The 14,464-nt window shown below is 37.4% G+C and overlaps 1 protein-coding gene across 2 annotated transcripts in view; it reads left to right on the forward strand.

The window, feature by feature from the left end:
• The window catches only part of kcnip1a (Kv channel interacting protein 1 a), a 58,903-nt gene that overhangs the window by 13,175 nt on the left and 31,264 nt on the right, over window positions 1–14,464 (forward strand). The window contains exon 1 of one of the 2 annotated variants that reach the window (XM_087281212.1): window positions 5,771–6,004. The exons of the other annotated variant lie outside the window; for it this stretch is intronic. Coding sequence (XP_087137338.1) covers window positions 5,851–6,004 — 154 coding nt within the window. The 5' untranslated portion in view covers window positions 5,771–5,850. Of the gene's footprint in view, window positions 1–5,770; window positions 6,005–14,464 lie in introns of those variants that run through there. 2 annotated transcript variants of the gene reach the window in all.

Below are 14,464 nucleotides of genomic sequence, written 5' to 3' on the forward strand. Positions count from 1 at the left end.
TTTTTGCGAGGTTCAGCTGAAGATGATGATCTTTCATCCAGTGTGAAATATCCAACACAATTCACAACCGTACACCCCCCCCACCACCAAAGCACCCAGATTAAGTTAAACAGGAAAACCTGTTGTTATACATGGGCTTAGACAAATAAAGCAATATACTGTAGTCCAATAGTGTCAATCAATCGATCAGAAGGGTGCGAGAGGTATTTGTTGCTTGTGCCTATATCGTTGCATGTTTTTAATTGAGTTAAAAGAGCAATTTGTAAGAGTCGAGTCTATGATAATCCCCCCCCCCACCCCAAAAAGTTATTTTGTATAACGTGTTCGATAGACATGTTTAATGCTCTGCCTATAACAGTTCATGAAGAGAACAGGATTTAGATTTAGTGCCCTGATTCTGTGTTTTGTAGGTGTTTTTTTGTGTAAATATTGTGTTTTTGTGAGGTTTGAATGGTGGATTCAGCCCAGTGTGATTCTCACACACACACACACACACACACACACACACACACACACACACACACACACAGCAGCCCTCAGGACAGACGGTGTCCCTCTGAAACTTTAATTTCCAAAATATCAATATTTCAGCTTATATTAAATATATATCATAGGGCATAAAATCAGTCCAGATGATGTTCATACTGTAGCTCGTGTCCGACAGATGATCACACAATCATGAAGCTGTTTCTCTCCTCTTCTTCTTCTGGAAGAAGGAAAAACTGAACACTTCACCAGCGAGAAAACAGTTAAACACAGCATCTGCAGCGCTAGAATGAGAGAAGAGCCTCCTCATAATCTACTTTCACTTTCACTCTCTTGGATAGGGAAACCTTTACGCACAGACATCCATTAGCCTATAAATAATTAATTTCGTTTGTTAAGCGCAAAGATTTGTTTCAAAACTATTTCTAAATTCAGCTCTAATTTCCAGTAAATAAATAAATCAACATTAATAACGAAGTGTGCTCAAACAACTGAGTTATATCCTAAAACACATGCTGTGCCCCATATGGTCTAAAACCCGACAGGTGGACAAATCTAAGCTTGTTTTTAATAAAACAAATATAAATATGGATATAATAAATAATACTGCTAATAATAATAACATTATACAAAAGCAAATTGTATATAAGATGAAGGCATGGAGACGGTGATACACACACACACACACACACACACACACACACACACACACACACATATATATATATATATATATATATATATATATATATATATATATATATGTGTGTGTGTGTGTATGTATGTATATATATATATATATATATATATATATATATATATATATATATATATATATATATATATATATATATATATATATATATATATATATATATACTAGTGCTGTCAATTGATTAAAAAAATTAACTAATTAATCGCACCTTTTTAAAAAAATGTATCGCGATTAAAATACTAAAACTTGTAATTTTGGCTATTTAAATGTAAAATTAATGTAAACGCAAGACAAAAAATATTTAAATTCAAAATATTATAGTTTAATAAAATTTCTGTTTAACTTGTAACAGATTTCTTCATGTAAACAACACAATAAACAATAAACCACAATAAACCATCAAGATCCTGGCTTGACAGCCATATTTATTACAGAAATTAAAACACAGGCATGTTAATGACATTTAAATTTCAAAACAATCAATGCCAATAAAGAAAACATTGATTTCCATGTTGGATTCTAAGTGGACTGCAAAAAAATGCCAAAATACAGGAATTGCAGATATGGAAAATAATAATAATAAACTATAGAAAACAAGCTGTTGCACTCATTGTAAAGTTTTATTGCTGTGAGTTGAGAACATTAATTATAGAGTAGAAACAATTTAGCTTAATCCTCCTTTACATTCATCCAGTTGCTAAGACTAGGAGTATCCCGCAAGTGCACAGAGACTCCCAAATGCCCGCAAATGAATGATAATTTCTCGCAAACCGGTCGTTAAATACATTGCACACCCCTCTCGCCCCTACTCAGATACGTCGCTCACTCCACCCCTGACACAGACACACACACACACACACAACGCGCTGCAGACGTTTTGGCCCCAACGGCCTTCCATACTGGAGCGACTCCCCTTAGATTCAACACGCATGATCACGTTCATCAAATTTGCTTGAACTAAGCGTCCTAAAGTATTACTGTATTTCACAAGGATTCTGACACAACCACGCGAAGCATACGCTTTCATTGCGTTAATACGCTAAACTTGGAGGGCGCATGCTGAAAGGCAGAGTAATGCCCTGTCTTTGACAGCTCGCGTCTTCACCAGACGTTCTGAGTACATTCACATAAGACACCAATACTCCGATTTTAATATGATTAAGATAATACTCTTATTCAAATTCTACCGTGTAGCCTTAAAAGGAACCTTACCTTAAAGGAACACCGAGTCACGAAATGCGGAGGATTTTCTTTCTGTTCGCCATGCGGTATCAACTTACAACAAAAGTCGAAAGTTAAAACTGAAACACCCGAAATTGCATGAAACTCTGGAGAGCCTGGTGATGCGACTAATTGTTTTATACTGGAACTTGCCTTCAAAAAGTGCTTCCTTGGTCTTATCCACATTTATTACATGCTGAACACACGTCCACCACAACAGGAAGTAAAAAAAACCTGCAACTGCGTTAATTGCGTTAATTTTTTTAATGCGTTGATTATTTAAAATGAATCTCATGCGTTAACGCACTAATTTTGACAGCGCTAATATATACATATTTATGTAGGCTGGAAAATAATGTTTTGTAATATTTTAATCCTTTAATTCTTTTAAATTTGTAAAGATATTTGCGTATTGCTGTAAATGCTGTGTGTATTAAGCAGTGTGTAAGCCAGGCGCACAACTAACGCGCTCTGCGCTGGACTTTAGACCTGCTTTGATCTGTTCAATTGAGCAGTCTATTATAGCTCCTCAAAATAGCAACTCGCCTGCAATGCGCCTTTACACGCCTGCTTTTTTAGACCATACCGCCTATGGGCGCACATATGAGCACAAATGCATTCGCAATGTAAACATTGTGGTGCAAAACATCAAAACGACTCTTGTGTTAAGCTGAAACTAGCAAACAACAATCGTGTTGTGCCTTGCACTGCATTGCGCCGGGTGTATGATAGAGCCCAAAATGTTCCCGCTTCGCACATGTCTGGTGTGAACACAGCATAAGAAGTGGCAACATCTTCAGAAAATACTGATGCTAACATATTGATGTATTGATAATAATAAATTAAATATGCAGGGGGGGTTAATAATTTAGGAGGGCAAATAATTCTGTCTTCAACTGCATATGCAGAGAACAGAGTTGTGTGAAGCAGACAGGCTCTTCTAAAGCGTATTCAATAACCACAAGCTATCGGTTTCATTCACAGTCTGTCTGTGTTGTTGTGTTCGATGAACGAGGGAGATTTTTGTTCTTATTAGGGAAACTGTTTTTCCTTATTCTCTTGGACCGAGCAATCTGACAGCTCATATTTAATATATGTTGCAGAAAATATCAAAACATGCCTCAATGTCTGATGTATGAGTATCGACGTCATGCTTTCAAGCTCCAAGAGCATTTTTGAGGAGCAGGAACCAGCGGCTGGATTTGAGGTTTTGTTTGAGGCTAGAAATAAATATAAACCATGAGCTCTGGTGCATGCTTCAGTTTTGTTTTTGATTCTGTGAAAGGGTTTGCACTTTCAGACTGGCAGGAATTCAGTCTACAAAACACCTACAGATGTCCTCGTTTTCATGTCTGAAGTTCTCCGTTTATGTTTCAGTATTATAGTTCATATTGTCTCCTTTAATGCAGCTTTACTGAACAGGATAAATTGCGCAAGTGTGAGTCCAGCTAATTGCAACTTTTTTTAAATAATAAAAGCTGAAATAAATTAGCAATGCTTTTATTACTTGTGCTTATTTGTTTTTTACATTTTATTTTTCTGTCTCTGTCTTTAGTACTCCTATGTGCAACACACTTATGCTGTTTTTTTAAATGTGCTTTATAAACATGTACAAAGCTAATTAAATTGTCAAACGGACATAAAAGTCACAATCTTATTATGAAAATTAATCAAAATATAGTTATTGTTATAATAGTATTTTTAATAATCTTATTCATTCATTCATTTTCCTTTGACTTCGTCCCTTTTTCATCAGGGGTATCTATTCCAGTATATGCTTTATACATCACCTGCCCTCCCAGCTGCAACCCAGTACTGGGAAACACCCTTACACACTCACACACTCATTCACACACACACACACACACACACACACACACACACACACACACACACACACACACACACACACACACACACACACTCATATAGCACATGTGTTTGGATTGTGGGGGAAACCAGAGAACCCGGAGGAAACCCACGCCAACACAGAGAGAACATGCAAACTCTACACAGAAATAACAACTTACCCTGCCGCGACTCGAACCAGTGACCATTAAGCCACCATGTCGCTCCTTTATATTCATTCATTAATTTTCTTGTCGGCTTAGTCCCTTTATTAATCCAGGGTCGCCACAGCGGAATGAACCGGCAACTTATCCAGCAAGTTTTTACGCAGCGGATGCCCTTCCAGCAGCAACCCATCTCTGGGAAAGCCACTTTATATATCCTCTATATATCTCTGTCAAACACATATATATATTTATACAACAGTTCTGTCTGGTTCTCAAATCTGATTGGCTGATAGCAGTGCGATATTCTGCAATATAAGAACTCCTACAGCCTCTTTACCCTGTGTGTATTACTCCGCTCACAGACAGCCAGCAAAAAGCAGACACTACAGATCTAAAGTTTAAAAGATGCTTGCTCAGCTGTTTAACTGTCAGCTTATAATTTGAATCCAACGCGGAAGAAAGTAGTTCCTCATACAAAAGGGTTTTTGAGACTCTCCATGATTGATTTTGTTTTTATATACACAATTATGCCGTCAAACTGTTGTATAAACGCAATATCACACGAGTAGCAGTGCGATATGGCTGCATATTGGCACTGGTGTGGGCAGTAAGGCACTCGTGCCATCGCACGCCTCCCACCAGTGCCAATATACAGCCATATTTCACTGCTAGTCGTGTGATATTGCTTATATATATATATATATATATATATATATATATATATAAAAGAATGACGACATGCACTGAAACACCCACACACACCACAGTCTCTCTTGATTCCTCTTCCAGAGTGTGTCTGTCTCCTGAGGTTTTTCTCATTTCCTTTGTCGTCCTCTTCCTTTTCAACATTAACTCTCTCTCTTGCTGTCTTTATTTTTGAGAGAGATGTTGAGTGATTGTAAGAAAGTGTCTGGTGCAAAACTTGTGTAAGTGTTGGTTGAAGTGTCAGAGGTGAAAGAGAGTGTTTCAGGTAGTTTGTCAAGCCCACTCTATGTGTAAGGGCACACTCGGAATTGAACAATAACCCTTTTTAACCTGCGTTTACTTGCAAAAGCTGTGTGTAGAGCGCCGTGAAATCAAGACAAAATGAGAGACGGATTTTCACTTTTGCCTATGAATGACGACGCACACTGAAACACACACACACACACACACCAGAATCTCTGGCTCTTTATTCCTCTGCCAGAGTGTTTCTGTCTCCCGAGGTTTTTCTCATTCCCCATGTGTCGTCCTTTTTCTTTTTTGGCATTAACTCTCCCTCTCTCTCTCTCTCTTTCTGGCTGTCTTTCTATTATGTCTTCGGGGTGGGAGGACGAGAGACGGACAGAAAGAGAGAAAGATTAATATTATGCATTGATGGAGGAGGATAAAGAAAGGAGGAGTATGTGAGAGAGAGAGAGAGGGGAATCAGCGATGTTAGAGCACACACGCACATCGCAACACACACACGTGCACACACTCGTTCCAGTCTCCGTCTCGTGCTACAGGTGTGTATCGGCAGACGGCATCATGGGTCTCGTCATGGGAACCTTCTCCATGCAGAGCAAACAGGTGAACTATCACTCAGGTAAGCGGAGGCTGCGTTTCTGGACTGCTTTAACACTCGAATGATGGAGCTAGAGTTTGGTGCGTAGGGAGAACTTGCTGATGCGTCTCTAGGCTGCTGTTTTGGGGTTTCTAAGGCATTTATTAACATGCTGCTGTTCTGTTGCTGGGTGGTCTGCGCTGAAAAGCATCTCTGTGATCATCTGGACTGTACATGACTCGGGTTGTTCCTCTCATGGTGTTTTATTTGATTTGTTTTAATGCTGTAGCAATTTACCGTAGTGGTTTGGGAGAGTACTATGCTGTAGGTAAGCATTTGGATTAATCTGTTTGGTAATACTACAGTTGCTATGGTAACACAGAACTCTAGTAGTGTAAACAAAAGATCCAACACTGTAGTTTCCAACAACTATGGGGAATATTGTGCTACAACACACCTCAGTTTGTTCATTAATTTGTTCATTCATGTTCCTTCAGCTTAGTCCCTTATTTATCTGGGGATGCCACTGCAGAATGAACCACCAACTATTGCAGCATATGTTTTACATAGTGAATGCCCTTTCAGCTGCAACCCAGCACTAGGAAATACCCATACACTCTTACATTCATACACATCCTGCTGAAAAATCCAGCTTAAACCAGCCTAGGCTGGTTTTAGCTGGTTGACCAGGCTGGTTTTAGAGGGGTTTTGACCATTTCCAGTTTGGTTTCCAGCCATTTCCAGCCTGGTCTTAGCTGGTAAGGCTGGAAAATGACCAGCTAAATCCAGCTAAAACCAGTTTGACCAGCCAGGTTTAAGCTGGACATAGCTGGTTTTGGCTGGGCTCCCAGCCTGGCTAAGCTGGTCAAGCTGGTTTTAGCTGGTCATCTCCCAGCGTGAAAGGGAACAGCGTCACACCGCCCCGCAGCGTTCGCTTGAAAAAAATAAACGCAGCCGTACGTACCCTCGTATTCCGCTGTCTCCAGAAATGTCCGCGGGACTACGTTTTCAGAATGAGCTTGGGTTGCTTCAAACATAAACCTTCAGGTTCGCTGCCAAGTGTGACGTGGCTGGGATGAGAATCAGCACCTCCAAGTCCGAGGCCATGGTGCTCCTCCGGAAAAAGGTGGTCTGTCATCTCCAGGTTGGAGGAAAGTTCTTACCCCAGGTAGAGAAGTTCAAGTATCTCTGAGTTTTGTTCACGAGTGAGGGAAGGATGGAGCGTGAGATTGACAGGCGGATTGGTGCAGCGGCAGCAGTAATGCGGTTGATATACCGGTCCGTTTTGGTAAAGAAGGAGCTGAGCTGAAAGGCTTTTGCTTTAACGGTCAATCTATCTTCCTACTCTCACCTATGGTCATGAGCTTTGGGTCATGATCAAAAGGACAAGATCTCAAGTACAAGCGGCCGAAATGAGTTTCCTTCACAGGGTGGCAGGGCGCACTCTTAGGGATAGGTTGAGGAGCTCTGTCACCCGGGAAGAGCTCAGAGTAGAGACGGTGCTCCTCCACATTGAGAGAAGTCAGCTGAGGTGGCCTGGGCATCTGTTGCAGATGCCTACCTAGAGAGATGTTCCAGGCATGTCCCACTGGGAAAAGGCCTAGGGGAAGACCCAGGACACACTGGAGGGACTATGTTTCTCGGCTGGCCTGGGAACGCATTAAGATCCCCCCCACCCCCCGGAGGAGCTGGAGGAAGTGTCTGGGGAAAGGGCAGTCTGTGGTTCTCTCCTGCCCCCGTGAATGAATGAATGAATGAATACTATATATAAATACAGTATAAAACGCTTTACTATAGTATGGTTCAAAAACATAGTATTTACTGTAGCATTTATTTTACTAAAGTATTTGAATTACACTACATAAATTACAAAGAAAGGACCCAATACCATAGTTTTCTACAACTAAAATGTATACTACAATACACCCCAGTTTACTATAGTAAAAAAGTATAGTATAGCATTTATTACAGTTTATCTAATAGTTAATACTACAGTATGCTGGAGCAAACATTATTAAAGAGTTGTAAATAGTGTAATATATACAGTATAATACACTTGGATCAAAAACTATATGTGTTATAAAATACTATAGTATTTGCATGAGTGGTTTCAATTTTGTAGAGTTAATGATGATGGGAAACAGTTTTGTTGACCTTTTCAAACAGACGTGAATGAGAGAGAAAATGCTTTTGTGTTTATGGTTGGTAGGAGTTAGCGTGTGTGTGTGTGTGTGTGTCACATTCACTTATAGATCGATCTTTCTTGCGCTCGGGCTCTACATGGACAGTGTTCCCGCATGAGATGCTGTGTAAATACACAATGAGCTGGCGGTCTATAAAAGGTTATGGTATTCGCTCTGGCATTAAATCACCCGCTCTGTGTGTGTCTGTATGAAAATCTCCAAATATGTAATCAAGCATTGATTTATAAGGCTGCATTTGAGGTCAGGTCAAGGGTCTTGGTGGAGCCCACCAATTATCGTTTGATTGTTGTGGGATCAAGCTGTATTACACATGTTGTGATGTTTAAAAGCACATTTTCTGTATATATGTATGTTTCCCAGTGTTGGCTGGTGGGGCATCTGCTGCGTAAAACATGCTGGAGTAGTTGGTGGTTCATTCCACTGTGGGGACCCCTGATAAATAAGGGACTTAGCCGAATTAATGAATGAATGTATGTACAGTTAAAAGCAGAGGTTTACATACACTGTATTAAAAGGCACATACTGTACCCATTTAAAAAAAGTCAGATGTTAATGTGACTAAACTTTTTCTTTTTTAGGCAAGTTAGGATTATCACTTGTTTCTGTTATGCCAATTAGCAGAATAAATACAGAGATATTGTTTGAGAAACTGTTATAACTTTTCTTGAAGGTCAAGTTTACATACAATAAGATGATTGAAAAAGCTTGGATGATGCTGTCGAGGAAGTTTCTGATTGGCTAATTGACAACATTTGATTTAATTTGAGGCACAACTGTAGAATAGTATTGAAGGAAAAGCTCAAACACACTGCTTCCTTGTGTGACAACATGGGAAAACCAACAAGCCAGAATCAACAACAAAGCCAGGTTACAGTTTGCTAAACTAAACTGAGAAAAAGACTAATGTTTGGAGACATGTCCAACAAGATTAAGCCGTTTGGCCATAATGATCAGTGTTACAGGACAAAGATGAAAGCTTACAAGCCTAGGAACAACATCCCAGCTGTGAAGTATGAGGGCGGCAGCATCATGTTGTTGGGCTGTTTTGCTGCAGGAGGGACTGGTCCACTTCACAGCATAGATGGCATCATGAAGAAAGAACATTATGTAGAAATACTGAAGCAACATCTCAACACATCAGCCAGGACATTACAACTTGGCCACAAATGGGTCTTCCAAGCAGACCAGGACCCAAAGCATACTGCCAAATTAGTTCAAATGTGCTTTAAAGACAACAGAGTGAATGTTTTGGAGTGGCCATCACAAAGCCCTGATCTCAATCCTAGAGAACATTTGTGGGCAGAGTTGAAAAAGCTTGTGTGAGCAAATCTGACTCAGTTACACCAATTCTGTCAGGAGGAATGGGCCAAAATTCCTGCAAACTATTGTGAGAAGCTTGTGGAAGGAGACCCAAAACAAGTTATACAGTTTAAAAGCAAAGCAAAAAAAAAAGAAATAAAATACCAAGGAAATGATTGTAAAGTTTTGACTGTCTAGAAATTAATCAAAAATTCTAAAAAAAAAATAAAATAAAATTATAATAATAAAATTCTCATTATTCTGGCATTTAGCAAATGTCAATGATTTAGGAAATCCTAATGGACCTAAAATAGTAAACGTTTAGTTTGATTTACCATCGGACACTCTTAACAAAAACGGTTATCTTCCTTTTTTTAAAGTGTATGTAAACTTCTGGTTTCAACTGTATATGCAGTATATGAGCACACCCCCCACTAATATTTTATATAGGAAGCTTTACAATATTATATTTGTGCAGATACATGAGTTTAGTCAGTACTGAAGCTCTCTCACACACTGTAATGCTATATCTGCTTCATTCATACAGGACGCTAGAGGGCGCCCTTACACAAACCCCATAGATTACTGTAGAAAAGACATCAGCTACCACTGCAGCAGAAGATAAAGATGACAGACATGGAAAAATAGATCAAACATGAACACAAACAAACGCTTGAGCTGATATCTGGATTATTTCAGTTCTTCAAGCCATCCTGGGTATTAGATAAGCATATTTGCAATGCAATGCTAATCGAACTAGCCTTAGTGACTGTATTGGATATCATACATAGTACACTTTCTTCCTCACTCTGTGATATTAATCCACAACTGGTCAAACAAAAGGGCTGATTTCAAACACTCGACTGATGATACGAAGTGAATTCAGTATGTAAACAAACTCCTAAATGCAAAACACACGTGCTAAATCACTGCGCAGACCGATTTTAGGTTTAATTCCTGCTATAAGTCTAGCATTATTATCCTGTGCGGAATATTGCAACCAATAAGATATCTCGCTAGGCCATTGCTAAGAGGTTTGCCGTGGAAAATTGCCTCCGTTTGAACAGATTCCTTTAATTGTGTGTGTGTCTGTGTGTGTGTGTGTGCTGGTTTTGTTCAGTTTGCATTGACAAAGCCACTTAGCTGCTTTTAATTTAACCCTGTGATGCATCATTAATTAAACCACAAAGGGATATTATATTTAATATGATGTTTCCTTTTTTCTAAAGTGATGCACTTTTTATGTACTGTTAATGATGGGGAAATTATTTAAAATCTCAGAAATCAGGCATACTCATAACATGGAAATCACAATGGACCACCATATATAGCCTACTTATGGGTAAGTAAAATATTATGTCAAGGAACAGAAACAGCATTTTTAAAAATGTTTTTGTGTGTGGGTGTGTGTGTGTGGTTTGCATGTTACTGCACTGCAAAATGCTTTTATTACTTATATTTTTTTGTCTTGTTTCTTGTACATTTATCTACAAATTCTTAAATCAAGAAGCATTTTTTAGACAAGCAAAACATATTGGCTGAAAAAAAAAACAACCAAAGTAAATTTTTTTTTGCTTATTTTGCTTATACCGGACTTTTATTTTGAAATGTGTTCGCGACATGTGAAATTTCATTTAATTATTGCAACAAATATGTCGAAGCGCAAGTACGACCCCGAATATGTAAAGTATGGATATTTATATATATATATATATATATATATATATATATATATATATATATATATATATATATATATATATATATATATATATAGAGATAAAAAAGACTTAAAGTCTCAGTGTCATATGTAGTGAGGTGCTCTCAAAAGAAATCATGAAATCTTCTAAATTAAAACAACATTTAGAAACCATGAAACATGTTTTATTAAGTTTATTATTAACAGTTTTGTCGTTTTTACTTTGTAAAATATCTGTAATTTGATCCAGCAATGACAGCAATAAAATATTGTTTATTTGTAAGTCTTGGTGAATGTCTTATGATGTATCTGTTACTAGTTTACATTAACAAATAAATACAAATTAATTATAAATCCTAAAATTGCTAAATCCAGGCGGAAATCCCAAAATAGCAGCAGTTTAACTATAGTTAAGAAAAAACTCCCTTAATTACACATTTAAGGCTTTATTCTAACAATCTAAAATATTTTTTGTTTCAGAAGAAATTCGATTAGCAGAATTAGTTTTATTATGAATATGGAAAGAGTGTGTTTTGGTGTGTTTTTCATTTTCACATTTAAGTGAATCATAATACATGTTCATATGTTCATGCAGAGTTCCCGTGGATCATTACTGTGAACCAAGCTGCTCCCAGACACTAAAACAGTTTTCATGAGCTTCTCACATCTAAATATATTTAAAGATACATAATTTATTTTTTTGTATTTTATTTTAAATATTTATTTAATGTATTTTTTTATTTTATATTTATTTCATATTTTTTTATAAAAAATATGATGTATCTTTTTTTCTATTTATAAAATTTTTTATTACATTTTTAAAATTTAGTTATGTATTTTATTTATTTTATTTATCTTTTATTTTATATTTATTTTATTTATTATTTTATTTTTATTTCATTTGTTTATTTTTGTTTATTTATTTATTTTAGATGTATTTCATCTATTTTTTATCATTTTTATTTTATTTATTTTGTATTTTAGATTTTGTTTATTTTATTTTTTATTATATATTTATTTAATTTTCCTTTCTTTTATTTATTTCTTTTGTATTGCTTTTATTTAAATGTATTTATTTATTTATATTTTTATGTATTTGTTTATATTATTATTTTAATATTATTATTATTTTATTATTATTATTATTGTTGATATTGTTGTTGTTGTTTATTTTTTGCTTGCCCCACTAGCAGATTGTTTTGCTTCTTTTGAAGAAAACATATTAATTTGAACTTTTTCTGAAAACAAAATAGTTTCAGATTTTTTTTTAGATATTTGCCCTAGAAACCAGTCAAAAGCTCTAAGAAAGAAACTTTTAAGGTACTATTTAAATAAAAGCGTAAAAAAGCGGCTCACTTTCATTTCTAAAAGTGTACTTTCATTTTGCATCTAGTGACTGTTTACTTCAGACCCTGTAAATATAATACATTTATGAATTGAAAAAAAGTAGGAGCTTTAGTGATGCTTCATTGACTTCAGTGCTGGAGTGATTGGTTGTTGATTGTGTTGACCTGCTCAAACACAGATTGGGCCTCAGTGTTTACACTCTAATTTTTGGGGAATCAACCTGCGAACGGCTCAGCTGTTGTTTAGATAAACTTCATTTCATTGCCAAAATCAAGGAAGTTTCTGTTCTAGATGTTTCTGTCCAGAGAGCGAGTGTGAAAAACCTACCCAGAAAGTGTGTTTATTATACGGCTGTTTTTATGGGCTGTTGAACACACAAGTTGTGGGCAGATTAAATGTCTTTGTAGCATCTCTCGGTGTCTCTTTCCCCTGGTCTCTCAGCTGTACATGAGTTTAAATGGCCCTGAAACGGCAGACGCTCCAGATGATTCATTCATTACATAAAGACATGCGGCTCTTCACTGAGACCTCCACCGAGAGAGAAGGAAATCAGGTCAGGTTACCAAGAAAAAATGAAAAGCGGTGAATGAAAAGAGTGTGTGATGAGAGAGACAGAGACAGAAGTACACACTCTGTCACGCTCCTCTGCATTTTCATCTCTCTGCCTCACAACAATACTAATGTCACCTTGTAGCACGTCAATACGAGGAGCTTTAAACCACCAGACTGCCTTCAAAACACAAGACAGATTTCCAGTATCATAACAGTAATTCAGCTTACATTTCTGTACTTGCATGCATCAGATAGAGTGTGTTCGGGCTAGGCGATACAGCAAAAACATATCATGATATTCATTCATTCATTTACTTGTCGGCTTAGTCCCTTTATTAATCCACAGCGGAATGAACCGCCAACTTATCCAGCACGGTTTTACACAGCGGATGCCCTTCCAGCCGCAACCCATCTCTGGAAACATCCACACACACATTCACACACACACACACACTCATACACTACGGACAATTTAGCCTACCCAATTCACCTGTACCTCATGTCTTTGGACTGTGGGGGAAACCCACACGAACGCAGGGAGAACATGCAAACTCCACACAGAAACGCCAACTGAGCTGAGGCTCAAACCAGCGACCTTCTTGCTGTGAGGTGACAGCACTACCTACTGCGCCACTGCTTCGCCCAATATCACAATATCATGTTTCATATCATTGGCTATCAATAATTGTTGAATCTTCTACGATCCATTTAGGAACAAAAAATAAATTAAACAAAGCAATCTCACCTCTTGTGTCTTATAATAAAATAAACATAAGTGTTAAAGATAGTCTTGCTATTGCTAAATAAATGTTACTAAGTGTGTTCAATGGTAAAATGCAAACGCGGAACAATCACAGCAAACTTTAAGGTAGATCAACATCTGTAAAGTGTCAATAATAAACCCCAAACTTTATAAACAAAACAAATTATGATGGTCAAATCTGAGCTTTCAAGTAAAGGAACCAGCCATCATTATTCAAATACACGCTGCAACATTATAAATTGTGAAGGTGGATGACTACATTAGCCCTATGCTGAAAACTCAGATGTGGAGCTAGTTGCTGGGACGCACAAGAAAAGAAACCAAAAAGCCACTCTTGCAGAATTACAGCTGACACTTTTCTAAATTGACACCATATTTCCAACCCAGGCTTGTTACGGATATGTATAACCGGAGGGTACGTCTGCTCGCAGTTTTGTTTTTGTAAATTTAATCTCAAATTTCTCTAATGTGTCGTCTTCTCACATAAATTCACTAGAGGGAGCAAAATAAACTTCAGCCTGTCCAGGTCAGCTAGCTGTCGACTGACTGACCCCCCCCTCCCCGTCCCTAAACCCAACCAATAGTGTTTTCTGAAGCAATCTAGAAAAAGAAAACCTGTCGCTTCAGTGTGATTTCAC

The sequence above is a fragment of the Danio rerio genome, chromosome 14, assembly GCF_052040795.2.
Source record: "Danio rerio strain M-AB ecotype USA chromosome 14, GRCz13ab, whole genome shotgun sequence".
Taxonomy (NCBI): domain Eukaryota; kingdom Metazoa; phylum Chordata; class Actinopteri; order Cypriniformes; family Danionidae; genus Danio; species Danio rerio.